This window comes from Wyeomyia smithii, chromosome 1 (assembly GCF_029784165.1).
Source record: "Wyeomyia smithii strain HCP4-BCI-WySm-NY-G18 chromosome 1, ASM2978416v1, whole genome shotgun sequence".
Taxonomy (NCBI): Eukaryota; Metazoa; Arthropoda; class Insecta; order Diptera; family Culicidae; genus Wyeomyia; species Wyeomyia smithii.
This window is the reverse complement of record NC_073694.1, coordinates 11,282,368-11,305,868: the sequence shown is the minus strand read 5'-3', so window position 1 is coordinate 11,305,868 and position 23,501 is coordinate 11,282,368. Positions and strand designations below refer to the sequence as shown.

The 23,501-nt window shown below is 38.0% G+C and overlaps 2 protein-coding genes across 2 annotated transcripts in view; one reads left to right on the top strand and one right to left on the bottom strand.

The window, feature by feature from the left end:
• Positions 1-6,294, top strand: part of LOC129717791 (uncharacterized) — a 39,140-nt gene extending 32,846 nt beyond the window's left edge. Inside the window, exons 3-4 of the mRNA XM_055667957.1 lie at positions 5,702-5,936; positions 6,014-6,294. Coding sequence (XP_055523932.1) covers positions 5,702-5,936; positions 6,014-6,124 — 346 coding nt within the window. The 3' untranslated portion in view covers positions 6,125-6,294. The remainder of the gene's footprint in view (positions 1-5,701; positions 5,937-6,013) is intronic.
• A 9-nt stretch (positions 6,295-6,303) lies between these two features.
• Positions 6,304-22,153, bottom strand: LOC129717790 (uncharacterized). The gene is made up of 4 exons (XM_055667956.1): positions 21,999-22,153; positions 21,567-21,873; positions 21,087-21,506; positions 6,304-6,916 (listed from the first exon to the last, which is right to left on the bottom strand). Exons 1-4 carry the CDS (start codon positions 22,011-22,013, stop codon positions 6,861-6,863), a joined length of 798 nt encoding a protein of 265 aa, XP_055523931.1. The 5' UTR covers positions 22,014-22,153; the 3' UTR covers positions 6,304-6,860.
• Positions 22,154-23,501: the final 1,348 nt, after the last annotated feature.

Here is a 23,501-nt window from a genome sequence, read left to right as displayed (position 1 = left end):
TTATGGAAAGTAATATTTTCATGTTGATGCTAATGCAAAACAAAAAAAAAATTAATTGAAAAATAATTATTTAGTTTTTTAATAAATCTTAGAAAAACAGAGTGTAGAGTTGAAAAAAAAACAATGCATTTTATCTATACAATGCACTAAATTGATATACCCTGCTATCTGCCTCTACCGACACGTACAGAATTTTGTCGTCCCCGGCGGCGCAGTGTATTTTGCGGCACTCGAATAATCATATTAAATTCTGATATTTGCTACTATACGAAACACAAAGAAAAAGATGACAATTCAAACGGCAATTCGATTAGGTCCCAGATCGCAAAACGATACCTACGCATTAACCCAACATGCCTCACTGTGCGTCGACAGCGGCAATGTAGTCTTCACTTGGCTTCGCTGTAAACAAATGAATGTCGAGTTCATCTGCACTGATAGACGACGAGTGTCCAGCGCTCTATTCATACATTGCTTGGTGCAGTACTGTTGCCTGGCCAGCATGTTTACCTCCAAGACATCAGTTTTAATAACATTCTTACAACAGAACATGAAACTGTCTGATAAAGGAGGTGGTTACAAACTTTCTGAAAAAGCTCCACCTTCAAGACATCAAAATAGTCTAGGCTCATTAAAGCAAACATCAGTTGACCTATTGGGACGGGGAGGTTCTGTCAAGTTTTTTTTTTTTTTTTTTTTGACACTGCTATACAGGATATCACAGCAGGTAGTTGGTGTCCACTCATGAAGTCTGTGCCAGGAGCGCTCGCATGTGATTGGTACATTGTTCGTGAAAATTCGACCTTGAAACTTTTATGAAATTTTCACTGTTTAACAATGAAATGATAATGATAACTGAAGAATCACGAAATTGTCCATCATTTTATCAATCCAACGACATATTGATTATTGTGATCCATCGTGTGGTTACATCAGTATGAACGTTTAAAATCTTCCATTCCGACCAGTGCTTGAGAAGGGATCGAAATTTGATTGTGACTGCGATGAATGCACATGCTTTTTTCGTTTGAATTGAACGGCAGAAACGATCGGGCGAACGAAAAAAAGTTTTTCTCTTTCTCTCGTGTGATGATTTTTTTTCTAACGATAGCGACCGCAGTTTCGGAGAAGTCGATTTTAAAACTCTCTCGCTCGATCATTTGAATTTATGTTGAATGGAGCAAACTGGAGTATGATCGGCAGCATGTGGCGTGTTTTTTATTCGTTTCTCTCGTTCTCGACTGGTTTTTGACTGGCTGTCTGAACGGTCAAAAAATGGTCGATGAATGCTTTTTCGCTGCATAGGATGGGATTGGGGCACTGCTTACAGATGCACGTTATTTTTTGGTGGAGAAGTTTGTTGTTGTTGTTGTTGATGTTTAGCGATAATTGCTCGAGGACAAATGAGGTGGAGATATAGTTTGAATATTTCTTCATGCGAAATGCTGAAGTCCGTCGTTGTTATGCGTCGCAAAGCGCCGACAGGCACAAGTAGTGTTTTTACTTCTGCCAACGCGGCTAGCATTATACCATATGTTGCGTTGCGCGTGGCTGTAATTTATATTTTTCCGAAGCTTATTCAGATTCTTGCTTCGCTTATATCATTGGCCCAACAGATAAGCCGATATATACTCTATTCTTTTTATATCCATCGTTATCAGTAGGCTAATTTTTCAGTCAATTTTTTTTTTCTGATTCGTTATGCATAAATAGTGGAAAAAGACAATCCTTATGCCCTGGCAAATCACGTTCTACAATTGAGTTGATAGTTTTGTGATGTATTGGTTGATAACCGTCTTACAAACTGTGTTTTTTTTAGATGCAAAAAATTAAAGGTAGATTGCAAATCAGCAAAAACATTAGAGGCCACCTAAATTGAATTGTTGAAACTAGCTCAATTTTAGTTGTGAGTTGTTAGTTGTTTCTGGTACCCAGGAGCGGATTAAGGCGAAGGCGAAGCAGGCGGACCTCAAAATTGATGTTTGATGCATGAATAGGATCATCAACAATGTATGGAGAACACTATTAATGTATAACGAAAAAGAATTTCCCGCATACAAATTGACTTGAAAAATTAGCCTCCTGATAACTATCGAATTCAAAAGTATCTATCTGTTAGGCCGATGATATAAAAGTCGGATTCGATTATATAGAGACTCGATTATATGTATATGATTCTATTATATATAATTTCAACTCGATTATACTGCCGTTCCAAGCATAGTTGTCCCAGCGTGTATAAGAACGGCAGTATATATAGTAGCAAAAAAATTTTTTTTAAATTTCAAATGTGATCTAGAGCGAACATTTCGTAAGAGAACATCCAGAAAATACGTTACGCTTGATAGAAAGGGAAAAAAATAAAAAATAATTAAAAACAATGAAAAATTTTGGTTTTTTGGTTTTTGGAATTTAAAAATTAAAAGAAATTGAAAAACCCTTAATAAAACAAATTTCAAAAATAAAAAAAAGAAATTAAAAAATTTAGGAACAAACGAATAATTTGAAAATTTTCAAAAATTTGAGAAATTAAAAACGAACGAGTTGACAAATCAATATATACTGATCTAACTTTTTCTTTCCATTTGACACCAGGAATAACTACAAGAATAACTACAAGATATATGTATAATTTTCATAAGAACTGTGTTTGCTGACTTTTAGGGGGATGAGTCAAAAATAAAATTCTTCCTATTTATTCGAAAATAATAAAACATTCATGTAAAATGAATAAAATACATTTTTTCTCTGATTAGATTATATATAAAATTCGATTATATATAGTGGAAAAAAATCAGAGACTATATATAATCGAGTGTGACCTGTACTTAGCGATGCGAAAATCTAAATTAGCTTCGGACAAAGTACACCACCGCACAGTGGGGAATCGCTGGCCATCGACCCAAAATTGAAAATGTGAATTTCATTTCAATTATATTCTTCCTATAGTTGTATACTTTTGAAGTGACAGGATCCAAATTTTTAGAGCATTACGACAAAATTTGAATTTTCTATGATTTTTCAAAGTGTACTGAGTCAGCGTTTTTTAGCGTTTTTCTTGAAAAAAAAAATGCAATGTTGCGAAATTTGCTGGAGCCCCAAGAGTAACTTGAATCTTGATGACGTCTAAGTAAAAGTTGTCTATAAAATAGTGGAGAATAAATCCTAATCATTGGATAATGTATAATCCTCATCATTGGATAATGTATATATGTATAAATTGACGGAATCAAAAAATTACGTATTTTTTGCATAAAACAGCGTTTAAAGTTTAAACGGCAGGGTTTGGCACTATTGGCACTAGTTTTAAAAGATAGCTTGGAAAAAATGCCTTAAAATGCATCTAGTCCGATATTGCGCAGAGTTGCGCAGAGTACCTTTCTTTCGAAGAGAAACAACGAGTGTTCGGCACATGTCGGATTTCAAAAATGTAAATTTGAATTGTACACTGCAAACCGTCTACATAATAACAAATGACTCATATTAGTCTGATAATAACAACGTTTTCGAACAAGTTTCAGTATAATTAATCACACTATTTGCATATTTACAAGTTTAACTGATCTATATTTTGATAATTTACGAAGTCTCAAAAACTAGTCATTGTTTATGTTTTGGATCACCAGCACTGACTACCAAAATCATGTTTTAAGTTATATCATACCAGTCACATGTAAAAACAATCGTGTAAACATAAACCATAACATAATACATCGCCTGCTAATTTCTACAGAGCAAATAGTGACTAATTATTTTGACGTTAGAAACTGCATTACGAAAACCCTTCTTGAAGATATTAAAACTGTATTGAAAATGAACACAAAAATAAAGATGAAGGTGAAAGTGAATGGAAAAAAATGCGAATGCGATAAAAAGAATCAATAGTCACTTTGAAAAAAAAAAACAAGTCATAAGTAATTTTCAACACGAAGCATATTTTTCAACTTTTTTTTCTTTTTCTTAATAACTGATTAATATTTTATGTTTTTTATGGCATATGAAAGTCTTTCAAGCATCATGCATTTTATTTTCCAAAAGATTGAAGCCGACGTAAAATTTTCCTCATATAATATATATAAAAAACATGAAATTTTCCCTGGCGTCAAAAATACGCATTTTCATGCAAAAATAATATCAAATTCGGACTCAGCGTCCCAAAATTATATAAAAACCATGTATTTTCCATGATTCGAAGATATTTTTTCGCTTGGCCAGCATTTGTATGGAGCCGCCCCACTGTGCACCGCCGTGACGCGAGCTGCGCAACATAAAGTGCTAGCCGCGTTGGCAGATGTAACTACACTACTCATGTCCAAACGCGATGCTTTGATTTCCATGGATGCTTTGAGAGATGTATGAAGAATTAATCAAACAGCTTTAACACCTCACTTTTCCATAATCGCTAAACATTAACAACAACAACAACAAAAACAAGCGCCTCCAGCCACCAAAACGCTGTAACAGAACATACGCATCAGAAGCATACAGCGACTGCCGGTCAAATGAAATTTTTTCCGGTCGTTCATTGCCACTAAAAATCAATGGATATTGAACAAAAGGAAAATGCGAAAAAAATCGTCATAAAGTAGTGCGAACAGGATTGCGAGGATTCTACACTAGAGAGGAAAAGAGATGATCGTAATGCCCGTTCGTTTTATTTTGCAATCGGAAAACGAAATTGAACGCGACAGCTCGGAGAGACGAACGGTGTACGAAGTCTCGCACAAAACGGATAAGATGAAATTGAATGACTGATATTTTTGTGTTCGGTAGAAAAAAGGATTGATCAGAGCACTGATTCCGACGTTACACCTTGGTTTTAGTTTCCACAGAATGTATCTCGATATAGTGCGGTTAGACGTAGTCCTACGTCAAAATGCAGAAGTATTGTAACAGGAAAATATAAAAATTGTTCCGAACACTAATGGTCAATCATGATTGAGGAGAAAAAATAGTGCATTATATTTGAGGCACGATCGCGCTGGACAACGCCAATTAATGCTCATCAAACTTTTTCACGATATTTGTGGTGGCCCTCAAAGAACCGCCTACCAACAACAGATGAAAAATTGTTTTATCGCACACCCTTCTTATTTGTTGAACTAGCACAATGATAGTGGAAAGCTTCATCTATTAGAGGACCGTGAGACAAGGAATTAAACAATAGTTAAGGCGATAATGGTCTGTCAAAAAAGAATGCCAAAATTTTTCTTGGTTTGTCCAATGTAAACCTCATCACAGTGATAGCATGTAGCTCTATAAACCGCATTCAGTTTACTAAAAAAATCATACTCGGTCACCAATTTTGGGCCTGGTGCGAAAATATCATTTCCAATCATATTAGAAGAATAGTACTTTATCGGTGGTTCACAGAATCAAAATAGATTGTACAAGCATAAAGTTAGCTGAAAAGCACCGAAAACTGATCGGTTATAGCTTCCGTTTTTAGGGATCCAGCATCGTTAACCTGCAAAAGAGGTGAACAACCAAACGGGTGAAATTTAGGAAACAAAAAGGTTTCGTCGAAGAGTATTTATATTATATCCTTAAAAGTGGTTGCCGAATGAGATCAATCGAACTTCGAATTGTCTGTTCAATTTTTTTTTCGTTTTCTATCCTCTTAAAGATTAACAACGTCACTAGAATCAATGTTAATCAATTTAAAATCGACTATTTTTTTATACGTTTCTTGTTCCTCTAGGAAACCCATCACCGTGCCTCCACCCCAGAAGCACTACAAAATCGTCTTCATCAAGGCGCCGTCGCCGCCGACGCAGCCTCCACCGGTGATACCGCCGTTGCCTCAGAACGAGGAGAAAACCCTAGTCTACGTGCTGGTCAAGAAGCAGGACGAACCGGAGGAGATCATCATTCCGACGGCGGCTCCGACGCCTCCCTCAAAACCGGAGGTGTACTTCATTCGCTACAAAACGCAGGTGACCTAGACCAACTGATGATGACCTCAAGTAACCCCAAATTTAATTGATATTTTTGTTTCATGGGAAAACAATAGAAACAGGAAGGGAGTTTCGGTGGTCCATATCCTGAAAGCGGATCCCCAAGCGGAGAGTACGGAGCGCCGCCGGGACCAAGCCCCAGCACCAGCTACGGTGTCCCGCTATAGGTCGGTCCTGTCCGAGTACGTGTACCATAAGTTTCTCAAGCTGTACGGGCTGTACCCGGCTCCAGATCTTCCTGACCTAACCTAAAACCAGAACGGTGAGACTATGTTTGGTATTCTTATTCTTCTTCACTAGAGTCAATGTTTTAGCCAATAAAAACCAGTTCTATACTGTTGTTTTTTTTTTATTCTAATAAAATCTCTCTTTTATTATATTCATCTTAAATTTAGACAACAATTTGTTTAGTTTTTCCTCCTCGTTTTTCTCTTTCACTAGTTTTTTCGCCTATAAGCCTATCGAATCACTACAATTAGAAATTCGCTTCTTATTCAATCAATAATTTAAAATAGCGAGAAAAAATTGTCAGCCATTTCCGTTCCGCTTTTGTGGAATGGGCGCGAATGTGGTGCAGCCCGGGGCAGCGCTTCTCCTCGTTTGCCAAAGCGTACCATTTTGCTTTCGTCACCGTTAGGGAAAGCAAAATGGTCACCCGATGGCCGCCTTCGCTGCTTCGGTTGCCTCTACTGTCCCTTTGTTTTCATGTGTTTGCTTCCGTGTGTGTGTGACCTCCTCCCGTAACTTCCTACTAAAACACTAGACTAATTCTACAGCAACTATGGAGGTATCGCGGCGTTCTCTCTGATGTGTCTGATAATGTCTGTGTATGTGTGTGCGTGTGTGTTTGTGCGAATGCTGATAGAGTTTGTTTTGCAGTCTGTCGGCTGTGGTTGCTGTTGTTTAGGGGTATCCCTGGTGACCGCCGCCAGGGGCGCCGTATTGCGTGTGCGGCAGGCCTGCGTTTGTGGAAAGAAAGTGAAAACTCTCGGTAAGTAACATTATTAGGTGTAGTACTTGGGGATGGGTTTAACTGACGCCTTTGTTTCTCCCTCTCTCTCTCACTCTCTAGGTGGTTTTACATAGTTTACTATCTGTTTGTATGGCAAGTGACAACACGAGATTCGAACGAGGAAGACACTTGCAGTGGTTAATTGTTATTGCGTTCGCTTCGACAGAGAAATCGTCTTGGCAAATATTTATCCAACGCTTGGGTGACGTTCGTCACCCGGAGTCGCTTATGTAGATTTCTCAAGCGTAATAAGTTTTGCATGATTGTTATGAGTTTCGGAAGCCGACCGAGATTAGCTAATCTCAAATTCGCGAAACTAGGTTGGGGACATTTTCGATCAAAAAACAAAGTTAATCCGAAAGTTCATCTTTTGAAGAATGCGAATTACGCAACCGATCGGTTAAAATGTCATCCAGTTTAGCTGATGCATTTTTTTTTTCGCTTGATTACTTCACACGAGACCGCCGTTCGCACGCTTTTTTCGAACTGGTCTGATAAATCTTGTCTCTCTCTCTGTCTGCCGATAAATCACCGAAACGAAACAGGCGGCATGATGAACCAGCAACATTTTCGGGAACCGGTTCCGACTGGAGTGGCGACCGTTATACCCCATTGCGAGGCGTAGGATCGCCGGTTGTTACGCACTCACCCGATTTACATAATAATCGAATCATCCCAAACAAACCAGTTTTGAACTGCGTTTGTCAATAGATTTTGAGGAAGGATGAGCATTTGTAAATTCGGCTTTTCGAAAATGGTTAACTTTCTCTGTCTACAAGAAAAAAAAAGGTTAAATAATAATAAAACCGAAGATGATCTTCCGGCTGGTGATGCTGCGCGTACAATCAAAATTAGCATAACGACGGAAAGCGAAAGTGACATCTGCATAATATTTGTGCCCGTTGGTTTCGAAGCGTTCGAAGCCAACACGGATGATCGATCGGTCGATCGATCGATCCTCGATCCCTCATCCGGCGGGCTGCAGGATTTTCGTTGGATGCGTTCGAAACTTTCGCTTTTTTCGGGTGGAATTTCGATTGCTATCGGATGATTTTGAAGAGGCGAAGTTAAAAAAAAAAAACCACAACCAAAATTGGCGTACAGTATTTGTAATCATAACTTGGTACAATCAGTTGAGAGTGTACAATATACCACCCGTTTTATACCTTTGATAGTATTTCGCATCTAGTAAGCCATGGGTGCTTTTTTTCTCTGAACGCGTCGATTTGTTAACGTTCATCATAACCATTGAAGTGCAATGTGAATGTGAAATGTGAGCTGCATTCGGAATCCGAACTCAGGATTCGTAACGAAAAATTGTTCGTGATCGACAGAGCGATTGAAAGGGCAAATTGAAGCAGTTCATCATGTGAAAGTAGTAACGAGGAAGAACGCTTCTGGAAATTGAGGAAATTTTGAATTCAAACGTGTCCCGGAAGCTCTCAATCTCACACCTTCTCACATCGAAAGACGATTAGCCTGTGCTAGTAAAACCAACATGAGGCGTATGTTTTGCTCGGAGCCCTTCAAACAATTCATCAATTCGAGACGTATTTTGGTACTTTCGATTCTTCGGGCGACAAAAAGAAATCAAACACGATATGTTTGGTCTGAATATTGTATAAACAGGAAGCCCAAGAGTGCGAGACAGCTTTCACGTTTTCAAAATTCTATTCAATGAAACTGAATAATTTTGAAATAGTCTCATAGCAACTAAAATAAACGGGCAGATAATGGGTTCAAGGTCAACTGGTTGTAAACTCTCCGTAAGCACCCAGAAGTTATTGAAGATGAACTGGAGTTGAAACCAGTTCACGTGAAAATGACAACATAAATAAGGCCAATGAATGATGACAAACAATAAAACGATACAAAGATAAAATACGGCTGATACGATTGAAAGACATGGAACACTAAAGGGTAAGGCCAACTTAGATTCATAATAAGACAAGTTACGAACACCAAAATATGACCAGCAGCCGAACTTCACTACTTGAAGGAAATAGTCAAAAAAAAATCTTTGAAAAATGTTGCGTGTTTCCGAAAAAGCAAAGAGGAACAAAAAAAATCATATTTCAAGTCTTTTTACCACCGGAATACGACTGCAGAGCTCAGATGAGGAAGCTAGAGAGTTTTCTTCTGTCTGTGACCTTCTTGTATGAGCTCCTGGTGTATCTTTCAGGAATATCGTAGTCGACAGATCAAGGTTGTAGTTCTCTCTGATCTTTCGAGAATTCTACTGCCACCGAACTGTTAACAGTAGCTCCAGATTCCATTCCACCCGGACCATACACATAAAAAATGCATCATCATCGATAAAAAGCGTACTTTTGAAGATGGAATTTATATAAACTGAACACCAATATTTGATGAAGCTGCAAAGCGTCAACTTCTTTATAAATTATTAGTTTTTGGTAAAATTAGACTAATTAGAAGAGTCAAAAACCAAGCTCCACGAACCTTTGCAAACTGGTGTCACCTCTGACCAGTGGAATCTGAGTTATTTAGAAGAAACTCTACGGTATTCAGAGAGTTCAAAATAATTGAATTGAGATTTTTAGGACAAAATAGTCTCCAGACCAAAGGCTGAAAATGCGACAAATCGAACGTTCCCGAAAACGTTCAGACTCGTAGATTATTTAGCGCAAATGAATGAGACTCAATTGTTCTGTTTATAGAAGAAACAACATTATGCGCTTTGGTTGATATCGGAAGGGCCTTCGATAATACTGAATACATCAATCCAACCAGCTTCTCAGTCCTTAGACGAATTTAAATAATATTCCAAAAAGGTTACCCGGGAAACTGAGAAAAAATAACAAAAATAATACTGGATTGAACAAAAGGGCGCTAAAAGTAACGAAAAAGGCTGTCGAGGTCCTACTCAAACCCACGCATAAACGCACGCGCATTAACTCACGATCATGCCTCAAAAATGCCTAGTATCTATATTTATGAAATTGCTACACTTTCTTTCCTTATGACCGTTAAATGAATGGAAGCCCTGAATTGCAGTTATCGTACATTTTGTCATAATTAAAACAGTTTTAGAAAAAAAGGAAACCAGTACTGAAAATTAAATTTGTAGACATAAATGATGCTTCAAAAATAGACAGGAAAATGGTTCTAAGAGAATTGAACAACGCGCTTCAACTCAAGTGACAACAAATGAATTACTGAAAGATATAAAATTTGTGGCAGTATGTAAAAGTAGAAATGAAGGTCACAAAAGTATCTAGAAGTAACCTAAAAGACTGCAAATACATACCCGACTTTGGACGGTTCAAAATGAATATTTATAAACAACTAAATATAAGAAAGTAAAGATCAAAGTACAAGTTGAAACTTCAAATGTTGGCAAGAAGGAAAAAAAAATAAAATCTAAAACAGAAAAAAAGTACACGTCAAGTTACTCAGAAACGGTGTCAGAGGTCTACAGTGTCGAAATGATAAAAACAGTTCAGAGCATTTAGGAAACAGAAATCAAAAATACGACAACGATCAAAACTAGTAACTATGCAGAAATAGTATGTTCTACAAATAAAAAGAAGCAGAGCAGTTTTCTATGATAAAAAACCTATAAAAAACTTAAAAGAAATGGAATAATCAAAAAGGGAATAAAATAACATTAATCAGCCAATTGATATGCTTACAAGAAATCAGACAAAAACACGAAAAACTTCCTGACATTACTGAAATAGATCTGAACGGAGTAATTTAAATAGTTAAACACAGATGAAGACTGACAAAATTTTAAAACATAGGAAAAACACATTTAAAATGGTACAGAATGTATGGAAAAAAATATTTGAAAATTTGATAACATAAAAACAAAACGGTGTGAAATATGGAGCAGCAGACATTAAATGTGAACTTTGCAGGATATAAAAGAAAGACAGAAAAAACAATTTGAACACCAAAATTACGGAAAAGGTTGAATGTTCAAAACGTTGAAATAATATTAAACGCAACACAAAACAGTTGCGAATTTTATCATAAAAAACGGGAGAAAATGATGCACAATATCTCCTTGTATTTGCCTAACTAAAACAAAGGTGCTGAGTGTTCTAATTTGAGTGTGAATATAACAGTTAAAGTCAAATACATCAAAAACACAATAAAAGCAAAAAATATACCGTAAAAATACAGCAAACTTCAATAAAAAATACAACAGAACCACAATATTAATGCAACAAGGATAAAAAACAAAACAGTTCAAAGAAATAGAATATAATAAAAGTTATAATGGAATATAAAACAAAAAAAATTAGCGAAGATATATTGTAAATTCAATAAGAAAATAATACCCTTAAAATTGAGGAAATAAAAAAAAATATCATTGAAAAAACTGTAAAATTAAGAAATTACAATCCAGAATAATAAAAAATTGCAATAAAATACTTAAAAAATACGCAAAAAAAGCATAAAAAATACTACAGAAATGAAAAAAAAATACAACAACGCAAAAACATAATAATAACACAGAAAAAAATGCCATTGAAACCGCCTTTGACCGTATAAAAGTGCACCAGAAGTGCAACAGAAATGAATAAAAAAAATCACAGAAGGGTTGTGTGCAAAGCCACGACCGCAAAGTTGAAGTAGAATACTTTTACCCAGCTCTACTTACGACTGTACATTAACCTACGGCCGGGCGAATCGGTTCGCGCCGCTTTTCGCGTTTAGCCTGGCAGAGGCCTAATGCGCACGGCCAACACAATAGAAAGGTGTTTTCACATTGAAAATTAGACACGGCTTTACTGGAGTAAGTGTTGGCAAATGCATCAACCGCTAATACCGCCGCTATCGTACGAAAGTCAGCCTGGCAGAGGCCTGAGACGTGGTGACCAACCACAGGGCAAGTGATTTGTTTAATTTGAAGGCAGCCGCAGGCGCAACCCGCTGCTATCCTCTGTTACTGCTGAGTGCTGATATCTGCTGTCAACGTTGTGGACGGTCCATCCAGCTCACTATCCGACTGATGAATGTAGCTAGTTTGCCCAGAAACACTCTTTTATAGTCGAAGGGTGCTACGTAATAGGCCACGCCTTTCAGTTCAGGTTTACCATTTCCTTATGTTCTTTAGACGAATTATTCCACAATTCGTATTTGATTTTTGTATCCAGCGAATAAACACCGATGTTGCTCTCACACACGCAACGGTTTTAACCCGTATCTTATTGCGGTTTGTAACATCAAGCGATTTCGTTTGCTTGCTGTTGCGTGTTGCATCATGTTGCAACTTGGCAGCTGGGAGACGACGAAATTCTGTTTACGCTGATTGATTGAATCGACTTCATATTAGCTCTGCATAGTCGAACTAACTGCTTTTGTGAATGCGTTCTAACAGGGCAGTTTATTATTCAATGTCGGTTATGCTGATCGCAGCCTTTGCGCTGCCCCTACAGTGGGGGGTTTACTAAATAAAGTAAAAATTAGACAACTAAAACAGAATTTGATTGCATCCCGCACAGAATGTCTGCTTGTGTTGATGCCAGAAAATTATTAACCTTCAATTATTTTTTATGTGCCTTGAAAAAAGCATTTTGCGGTTCAAAATCGGTTGCTAATTACAACCTTTGAGCTGCCCTAACATTGGGGGAATTGAGATACACGGACAACATGCACTGTGGAAGCTGTTTCACATTCAGTAAATTAGACGGGTGCGACAAATTTAAATTGCTAGGATGCAACACAGAATGCATGCTTGCGTTGACAAAAATTATTAACTTTCAATGACTTGTTTATTTGCCTTAAAAAAGGCATTTTTATTTCCGAAATTGGATTTCCTGATGGCAATCTTCATGCTGCCCCAACACGGGGGGAATAATGGCAGTCTGGTGACACACGCTGAGAAAAACCGCGCTGCTCCTGAGACGTGGTGACCAACCACAGGGCTAGTGCTGCTGCTAAGGAAGGACGACTGCTGTTGTCGCTGTCTAGAACTATTATGAGCGGCTCCGGCTGAAACAGGCTCTTATATAGGCCAAATAGCATGTTTTCAATTGCAAGGTATATGATCCTGTCGACCGTGCTTGGGAAGCAAGCATATAACGACCAATCAGAGGTCGAATTTTCGTCTTGACAGACTTGACTATTTTCAATAGTACAATAGTGTGAATAATAAAATTACAACTATCTTATTTTGGGAAGAATCTTAGAAGATTTTCCAATCTATTGCTGCAAGAACGAAGGAAATCCATCGAATACTAACCGATTTATTAGTATTTGAAATTGGACATATTTTTCACTTTTTTCGGTTTTAGATTTTCATTTCACATCCCTAGGTAGCCGAACTTCCTGAGAGAAGTATTCTACTTCAAAATACCAATTTTGTTGAAAATACAACAAATAAGAAAACATCATCAAAAACACAACTAAAGTACAAAAAAGACAAGAATACAGCAAAAATTCAGCAAACATACATTAAAAAACGAATACGAATTGCATAAATACAACAAACTAACGGAAAAAAAATTAAAAAAAAATCAGCAACAAAATAGAGTTTGGTACTTGAAGCAGAACATAGAGACAATATAAATATCGTCAAAAATACAACAAAACAGCAAACAAGCACAAAAACAAGGAGGAAGTTCAACGGAAATGTAATGAAAATACAGCTAAATTACCACATAAACACTATTAGGTGCGCACTATTTGTTCTCACTATTTGTCAATAGACGGTACCAGCAGTAACATATCTGAAATCGCTCTGAAACGTGACTGATTTTATTGTGGCGTCATATATTTTGAGTTGTGTGAAAATGTCAGATTTTATGCCAAATATTCAACGTTTGCGGCAAACGTTACTTTTCTAATTTCATATAAAGAAAACGACGAAGAGACGCCTCGAAAGTGCCGTGATTGGTTCCGTTGCTTCAAAGGTGGTAATTTTGATATTGACGACTGTCCGCGTGGATGAAGGCCGGAAATCATTACAGATTCTAAATTGGAAGAATTGCTCGATGAGGATCTTTGCCAAACGCAGGAACAGCTTGCTTCGGTATTAGGAGGTACCAGCCAAACCAATTCCAAACGATTGCACGCCTTGGATATGATTAAAAAACAAGAAACCAAGCTTCGTTTTGCTTATCTTGATCTTAAAGAGAAATTCATTTTTACCTCTCTTATCAACTGTCAGCTTACGTTCAATGTGCATCACACCATCTGCGCAGACAAATAGTTTCTCTGGTCAATAAAAGCTCTTGTTTAACAAAGTAGAAGCACAGTAAAACGTGCAAGATAAGTGAAATGAATTGCTCAGCGAACATCGGAGAATTGCGTCACTATCTTCGTCGCTCTGGGATGCGACAAAAACAGTATAAAATCGAACGTTCTGCAGAATACACCCAACGCAAACGGGGAACATTTTATTACTTTAGGGCAATTTTTTATTACTTATTCTGTCTTATGACTGCGCATTATACACAAATAGTAATAACCGAAAAGTAACAAAAATTATGACGGGCACACGCTTGTATGTGTTTCTGCAGGAGAACATACAGCCAAGCACCGCAATAGGGCATTTGCACAGTGCATATGTATTAGTCATCTGTTGGGCAGGCAAAAGTGACAGCTCCGTATGATTAACATGGACAAGCAGGAGCAATTTAATTTAAATAATTATTTTCGAATATTCAACACGCAAATCACGCAATTAATTCTTATTTTCACAAGCTAACATGTTTGCTTACAACATAAAAAAAATTGTTTCAGGTATTAAAATGCGGTGTGCGGTAAAACTGGGAAATGTTAAAGTTGTGACCCAGGCTAACCCAAGTGGCGCGAATTTTAAACAATACATTTATCGAAAAATATTACATTTTCCGTTTTTGCAGAATATATTGCTGATAGAGACGTACCTTGTAAATTGTATGAAGCTTTCAAAAAGTATAGATTAATTGGGAAAAATGCCGGTTTAAAAAACGTTATATTCGGATTTTGTTTTGCTTTCGTTCGGATAAATTATTGATCAACATTATTTTTTTTACGTCTAAAAAGTAGTAAATCTTGTTAATTTGTATATCACTTTCTATCTTATTAGTTGAAAATATCTAGAAATAGGATTAAAGACTGTTTTTCGCTGGACTCGGCAGATTCATGATCGCCGAAAAATGCATACGTTCTAAAGATTTTTTTTACAAAATTATAAAATAAAACGATAATTATTACTAATTGTAGCAATTCGAATTTGTTTACCGCAAAAAGGATTAAAATCTGTCAAGTAATTGATGATTAAAACTTGAATCGCCACAACGGAAACAAATGGTAGATCTGCAATGTGTGCCCAACAGATGCTATGTACGTATGTGTAGCAAAAGCGCTATGCATGTGTTAGCAAGACTTCACTCGCTGCATTTGTATTGATGCAACGATCTGGTTCATTTTTTCCCCTTCATCAACACATAATCAGAATCTCAAATGTCTAATTAGAAACACTTTCGTTTCGTCCCCCAGTGTTTACTTGAAATGGTAATATGTAATACTGTCTGACCAGAGTTGCCGAAGTTGCGAATATTGTTCTGGATGGGCACGAGTTTTGTATTTTCAAACAGGTGCAAATGAGTTTCCATGAACCAATGATTATGTGCTGTAGACAGCTTGCAAGAAAGCGAATGTTTTTGTTTTTCTCTAAGTTTACAGATCGTGATGTCATTTAAAGACGCATTTCAAGTCTTTGAAATCATCAACGTTTGCATACTCTATGACGGGGAAAATGCTGCTTGGCAGCTCTTGTCATATTCTTCCTCTACTCCGTATGCATACAACGAGTGAACTAATACACGCTCACCGGATGAATTGAAGATTGGTGAAACTTGTAACATGTGCAACATATGCGACGGTGTGTGATTTTTTTTACTTGAGATGGAAAGGGAGCAGTTTTTGACAGAAAAAAATCTTGCATGTGGTTGAAACGACCATTATTAGATAGTCGTACTCCCGTAACACGTGCTAAATATATGGCAGTATGTGTTGAATTTTATTGCCTTTCAAGTAATAGGTTTGTTACCTATAAGGCAATTTTGCGCTATTGCTTCTAAAGTAATAAGGAAAAGTTTTGCGTGTACGCACCCATGTAGGATGTAGCTTCAATGTGAACCTACATGTTTTGCTCTTCGGTCAACTTCTCGTTCAATAATGTTTGTGAGTGAAAGTGTACTCTGCGACTGAAATACTCTACGACTAAATGTCGTTAGTTATTGACTCTGTGTGATAGAAAGTCTAGTTCTCCAAGGCGTTTGACAGGTAAAGGAGAAAATGTGAGTAAAAATCAAGAGAATAGGTAAAGCCTGCAAGAAACTTGGGTTCCTTATGATTTAAAACCAAGTGACGTTTGGCGCAGTTTTTTTGCCTGTGAACAACCACTCCAGCGGCGAAAAAGAGGAGAGAATTCTTCATCTTATCGTGACGGATGATGGAAAATGGATTCATTACAGCAACCAGACGGAAAATATGTACTAAGCGATGACAGTTTTTCGATAACATTCGAGAGCGTCCCTCCATGACAGTAGTAGTATCGGCAAAATAAAGACAACCGACAGATAAAATATATTGCGACTATAACGTTACCGTCTGATTCTTTATACACGAACGTTTTTTTCTTCTTTGCTGTTCTCCTTATTACCATGTCGATACACAGTACACAGCCGCTCTATTGCCGAGTTAGCTTTTCTTTGCACGAAGGCTGTCGGTTAGTTGCCGAGCAGTCCTTACTCTTCTTCTTCCCACGGCCTTTTTAACAGCCGTCACACGACATCCATCATGGGCAATGTCTCCGGTGGATTCGGGCTGTTACCGAAACGCGCTGTTCGTACAGTGTGGACACGAACGTCTTCTCCTCTTTTCTACATTCGCAATCCCAAAGACATCCTCCAAATAATGCCGAATCGAACCGTGGAGTACAATTTCGTTTCCTTTTGTGACGCATTGTTGCCAATACGTTCTTAATAAAACTATCGAACTGCCAGCGCGGATAGGTATTAAAGATGGTCGGGTTTGATGTTTTTCAAACTCGTACCCGACCCGAACCCGAAACTTTTTTTTTCGTTCAAACCCGAACCCGAAAATTTTATTTCTTTGAAACCCGAACCCGACCCGAACCCGAGATTTCATAGATTTTATAGTCGGGTTCCGGGTTTTCATACCCAAACCCGACCTGAACCCGAACCCGACCCGTACCCGAAAATATTTTTTGCACAAAACCCGAAACCGACCCGTATCCGACACTTCTAAAAATTTTCAAACCCAAACCCGACCCGAACCCTTCGGGTACGGGTCAGGCTCGGGTTTCGGATTTGAAAACCCGAAACCCGACCATCTCTAATAGGTATCACGAACAAACAGCAACAGAAAACATGTCCTTAGAAGACAGTTGAAAGAAGACTGTACCATTGGGATGCCTGACAGCAACCCAAACAGAAGAAAGGCACTGCCCGGCAGGCTTGGTACTCCTCACAATATGTGGAAAAAGTAAAGTGAATATTCATCGCATAAGCCCTGCATGTAGAATTTTTTCCCACCAAACTTCTTCATTCTGCTTTGTGCTGTGTTTCTATCGCTCGCAGAAAAATTAATACACTTGCAGCTGAGTGAAACAAGAGTGGCGAATTACTCTAGTAAGAATACACAGAGGTATTCAGAAATACGTCCTTTCGTGTAAAAAAGCTCACACTAGTTCACACCCTGGAGAGATATTTCAGATTCCACCGCGAAGTTTTTTTCTGCAAGCTACTTAGATACACACAATTCGCTGCTCTCTACAAGCAGTGCGTCGCTTAGCCACCCAGTTTGAGAGTAGTTGTTTTCACAGTGAAAGATATTTTCCTACACGCTAGTGATCCTCTGTGGAAATATGACAAGCCTGCTGCCCGGTCATGCCTGTAAGTCGTCAACTCGGCCGAATATGCACACTGCAATGGTTTTGCTGTGTATTTGGGTCGGTGTTATTTAGGATGAGCCGTTCAAAATGCACGAAACCATTGCCTGGCAACGGTCGGTAAAACTTACAACGAACAACGTTGCCTTCTAAATTCTACGGTTCTACAGATATTCAAAAAATCAAATTTTAAGGACTATTCGAAAAGGTGTATCCCCTAAACAAGAGAAAATAAAAGGAAAAAGTTTTCAGCAAAGTGTTTCTGACAATGTTATCTACAACTCTGTGGAAAACACCATTTCTCTAAAGTGTTAGATTGAAAAGTTAGATTTCGCAGCGTCTTTTGAGTAAAAATGAGTTACAATTGGACGTTGAAAAACCTGAATCAAAACGTATGGGAAAGCTCAGCTGGCAGAAAACTAATCACCCACACAAAAATTCACACATCAGCACGACTAATCAGTTATTTAAAGCAGTAAAAAATGCAAAATAAAGTTCAAAAGCTAACAAGTCGCAAACGCAGATCTGCAGGAAATAATTCAAAACATAAATTAAAAGACACTATCAAGAAAGACACAAAGTAAATGGTTTGAAAAACTAAGTAAGTAGAACAGTTTGCAGAAAATATAAAACACATTGTGAAATGGCAAAAAAAACTAGAGAGGACGAAACGATCAAACAAACAGTGCAGGGTTTAAAATGGCAATAGCGGCAAAGCTGAAATGCATAGAAAAGTTTGATATCAAAGTACTAAGGAAAATATAAAATAAGCTTTTTTAACAAATGAAATATGTAAAAAATGTAACAACAAATTTTATATGTGAACTTTTCAAGATAAATAAGAGGAAAAATGCTACAAAATTCCACCTTATAATGGCAAACGAAAATGCCAATTTCAAGTTTTAACTAAAACGATACAATTAGTCCTTATTTTGATGGGGTTTTAGAAAACCAAAAAAATACAACAAGTATTTAAATACACAGAAAATAAAACGAAATGACTACAAATATTCATAAAAATAAGAGAAAAAATCGTTTAAAATGCAGTGAAAATACATAAAAGTAAACTTAAAATACACCAAAAACATTACAAAAATTCTACTAAAACGAAAATATATAACAAATTGTTGTTGCAAAAAATACAGCAAAGCTGTAGAAAATTTAAAACACAATAGTACAAAAACGCAAAAAAGTTTGACAAAAGTACAACAGAAATACAATTTCTGTTATAATTCCGTGAAAGAACACCGACTGAACTGCCGTAATCTCGCAGACTGACGTAAGCGCCATTTTTTCAAATATGGGGTTCTTATGCCAATTTGTTCGTTATTCGGAGACCCATCTTGTGGTATTATTCTTTTAGTTGTTACTTATTCGTACGTTGCAGAGAATCAAGAAAATAAAATGACGTATGCACCATTTTAATATAAAAGTGACAAGTAACCCGTTCGTTACTGATCAAATGGATGTACGTCATAATGTTATATCACGGCAGTGAACGTCTCGATCACACGCAGGCCATAGATATAGTAGTATCTCGCTGATGTTCTTTGCGTGTGAGGGGACACTCGCTCTCTGTTACAATCATTACGCTCTCAAGGCATTGTGCGTAGTTGAGGGTGGTGCGATCAGAAGTTTAAAAATTAAATGCAGTCAGAAGTTTAAAAATTAAATGCAATTTCATACATGAAAAATTCGAAAGTAAAAAACAACAGAGTTTAAAAAAAAACAAACTAAAACACAGAGGAAACAGGAAATCACGGCGAAAATAAACAGATAAAACTCTCAGCGGAATTTTCCTTAAATGACTGAGATATTTAATGTTGAAACTCGAGGGATTTTGAGAAAACTTTCATCGGAAAAAACCTCATCCAGTCGAGCTGCACCAGAAACATTTATAAATTTTGATTTATGCCTGAAGAAAATAGGTTAATCTGACAGGTGGTCCACTATAGGTTAATAAAGCAAAGCGGTCCACTATAGGTTAATTTATCTATAGATCAAGGAACAGATAAAATAAAAAAATTTAACAATCAAGAGCAGATGTCAATTTTTTTTCAATTGTTTTAGCTGAAACTAGTTGAAAACCAACTACTCAGAAACAGAGAAGGCAAAAGACACTAAGGACTAGAGCAGATGATTTAGTTCAAGATAGGATAAAAGAGGTTACAAAATTGAATTAAGAAATAGTTGAGTGATCAAAACATGGAAACAAACCTGTGTAATATAGTAAAAATAATGCAACACAAAATAGTTCAAAACAACAAAATAGATCAATTTTGTAGAAAGAAATTAGGAAAAGCTAGAGAAAAAAAATGAACATTGAAACGTCAAACGACATTGAACAATGAGAAAAAGTGCAGCAGCAAACTTTCGCCGAAATGGTAATAGTTGGCCGAAAAAATTTAACTGAAAAAAAATGGACAGAAGATAGGAAAGAAACCGAAAAGTAGACTGTAATAAAAAAAGTGGTGAAAAATAAAACATTGAATAAAACAAACATGAGTCAAGAATAAAATCAGTGTACAACATAAGAGTTACCAATTTTAAAGCAAAAAATGATGAAAAGTGATTAAGATTTTATCGAACAATAGCATAGCTGTTTCCCAATGTTAGCGTAGAATAAAGGATTCGCGAGGAACTTTAATTTCCGCAAGTAGAAAAATTTCGAAACACTGCACCACTAGAAAATAAACGAAAATTGACAAAACTATTCAACTTTTAAACGGGAAACGCCACAATTAGCCACCTACTATAAAAAAAAAACGATCAAAACCCCGTTGCTGGCATTCTGTTGCAGCAACGAAAGAGCTGAACCATAACAACAGACACCACGGAAACGAAGAGCCAACAAGTTTACGACCCTATTGAAAATCCATTAAAATGCTCCTCTCGAAGTGAAGGAAAAAAAAATGCTTCCCTTTATCTGCCCGGTGGTAACGGTAAACGCTGGGAACGTTCTTGCCCCGTCATGGTTTCCCCATTCGCTTTCTACGCCGGAGAAAAACGAAAACCAGTCCGTCCGACGGAATTCCAACCGATGGCGGTCCAATGAAACAAAAAGTGATGTAAACATCATCTCCCTGCGCCGCCCAAACAAATTGTAGGCAGAGAACGAGTCAGAGAGGGAGGTAGATGCGTCAGAACTGATGAGAATGGGGAAAAAAAAGTTCGTTGACTTTTGGTTCGCGTTGTTTTGCTCTCTGTGGGAAATAAAAAGTAAGGAATGAATTCTACTTACTGCCACCACCGCTGACGGAAGATGAGCCTCCCGAGGACACAGCCGTAGATCCCAGCGCAGAAGCGAAACCAGATCCGCTCGAGGACGATCCAAGCTGTGCCCCGCCACGGTTGGCCTTGTACTTGATGAAGTAGACCTCGGGTTTGCTTGGCGGAACTGGAGCCAACTCTGGGATGCTCAGTTCTTGCTGTTCGTCGGGTTTCTTCACCAGCACGTAAACGATGGTCTTCTCCTCTTGTTGGGCCTGCTGTAGCGCGATTTGGGCAGCCGACGGTTGTACGTTCGGTGTTTTGATAAAGATAATCTTGTAATGTTTACGGGCTACACCTTGAGAAACGAATTGTGGACTGTGCACTTCTTCCTGTTCCTGTGGGGGCACGTGCACGTAGATGTGCTTCTGGACTACGGTCTGCTGAGGAGCTGTGATGGTAGACCGATTTCAGAAATGACACAAACTTGGGTCCTTGGTTCAGAACTTACCAAAGAATTGGCTTTGACCACCGCTGGCGAAAGCCGATCCAGAGCTGGAGGAGATGGCCGATCCGAAACCAGTGGTACTAGCCGATCCGAAACTAGAGGACACGGCCGATCCAAAACCCGTGGCTGCCGGTGGGTGATAAGCTGGAGCGTGATAAGCTGGAGCTGGAGCTGCCTGGTAGCTACTGGATACCCCAAAACTCTGCGAGTGAACCTGCGGGTGACCGACTGGCCGCGGGGGGTTATAATTGTATCCTTGCAGTGGGGCTTCCGGCCGAGCAGAAACCATGGCCACACAAGCCAAATAAACCTTGACGAAATAGAATAGCACATTTTAGCATTCACTGCACTGCCATCGCAAAACAAAAAGCATCACTTTTCAACAATCGGACAGTCCTTTGGTTTGTCGCTTGCACCAGCATCGAAGTCACTTACCACTAGAATCTTCATTCTCTGATTCGAAACTGATCGAAGAAAGCACTCGAATCTTAAAAATCACAACCGTTTTTGACACTCGAAGACACCGGACGAAAATGACCCGCGGTATTCACTGTGGGAAGCTGAATCTCGGACTGAATATTGGCAGCATTGTTTGTATCAATAAATATAGCCAAACCCCCACCACTGGTGGCGGCTGTCGTACCGAAAAAAAAATAAGCCAATATGATGCGCGCATGGTTGTTCCAACGACACCACCAGCAACCAGCAGCAACAACAATAACCAGATAAAACCCATGTTGCAGAGTGGCACCTCCACGCACACACATCGGACCCCGAAGATTTTAGGAGAGTTTAAAAAATCCGACGAGCGACAAAACGACGCGCAGCAAGCGCGCATCACCACCGGCCGCTTCGGACGGACGAACGGACGCAGACGAAGAAAGCACATGGCCAGAAACATGACAACATGCGCCAAGTGCCAAGTAGGCGATGCAGCGACTGATTAAACACAAACGAGACAGTCAGAAGAGAGTGAGAAAAAAAGTGTAACCTTTTAACGGTTATATGCAATGTGAGATAACAAAACATTTGCCGTTGCCGGGCGACGGGATCGAAACGGGAGATTTAAGCTTTCGTGAGAACTTTTTTTTTCACTCAATATGCAAATGGAACCGGTGGAAAAATTTTGAATGCGTAATCCCATAAAGTGCAACAGAAACAAAACAGCTTTATTGAAGACCAGGAACAAAACCGCAAAGTGATGCCATGCGAACAATTTAATTAAGCCATTTGCAGCTAGCTTGAGATACTTGTTGCTGTTTGCTAAATCGATCTGCCTGCAATAAGAAGTAGCAAGCACAAAATGTAAACTGATATCGTTTGGGTAATTCAGTTTTGCTCTGTTCGTTCCAGAGTCATCCTTGCGGTTGTTTGATTATATTTGTTAATCATTGTTATTTCATTCCACAATTACCGTCTCAATGTAACTCTCCAAAACTAACTGTAAATTAACATAATATACATCTATCTTAGCTTAGCTTAGTTCTAATTGTACATATCAATGGTTGCTACTCCGTGATGGGTCCGAGCCACTCAAGATGCACAATGAATCAACTGAAAGAACGACTGGGAGTGGGAACTCCTTCTCACTGTGCAACATTCAATGACCCGATTTTTTTATAAACCAATAATGGCGCCGGCCACGTCCTTACAGTCAGGTGGGGATATCGTCGGTTTAGTGCAACACCGGCACAAATCAATTTTTTTCCATTTTAAAATTTTGATGTCAAATGATGTCAAATACGGTTAACTTTTTTTTCACAAAGATTTTAACTTGCTCGTAGGTTTCGTGAATGTGAAAAGGGTAATTTTAAACGCTATTTTTTTGATTCAGTTTTCTTGGAGCTACGAGTTTCGAGTTGTGCCAATGCCGCACAAAACCTTATATAACGAAGGAATGTTAGAAAGTAGTCTCTGTTTTCTTAAAGACCGAGTATA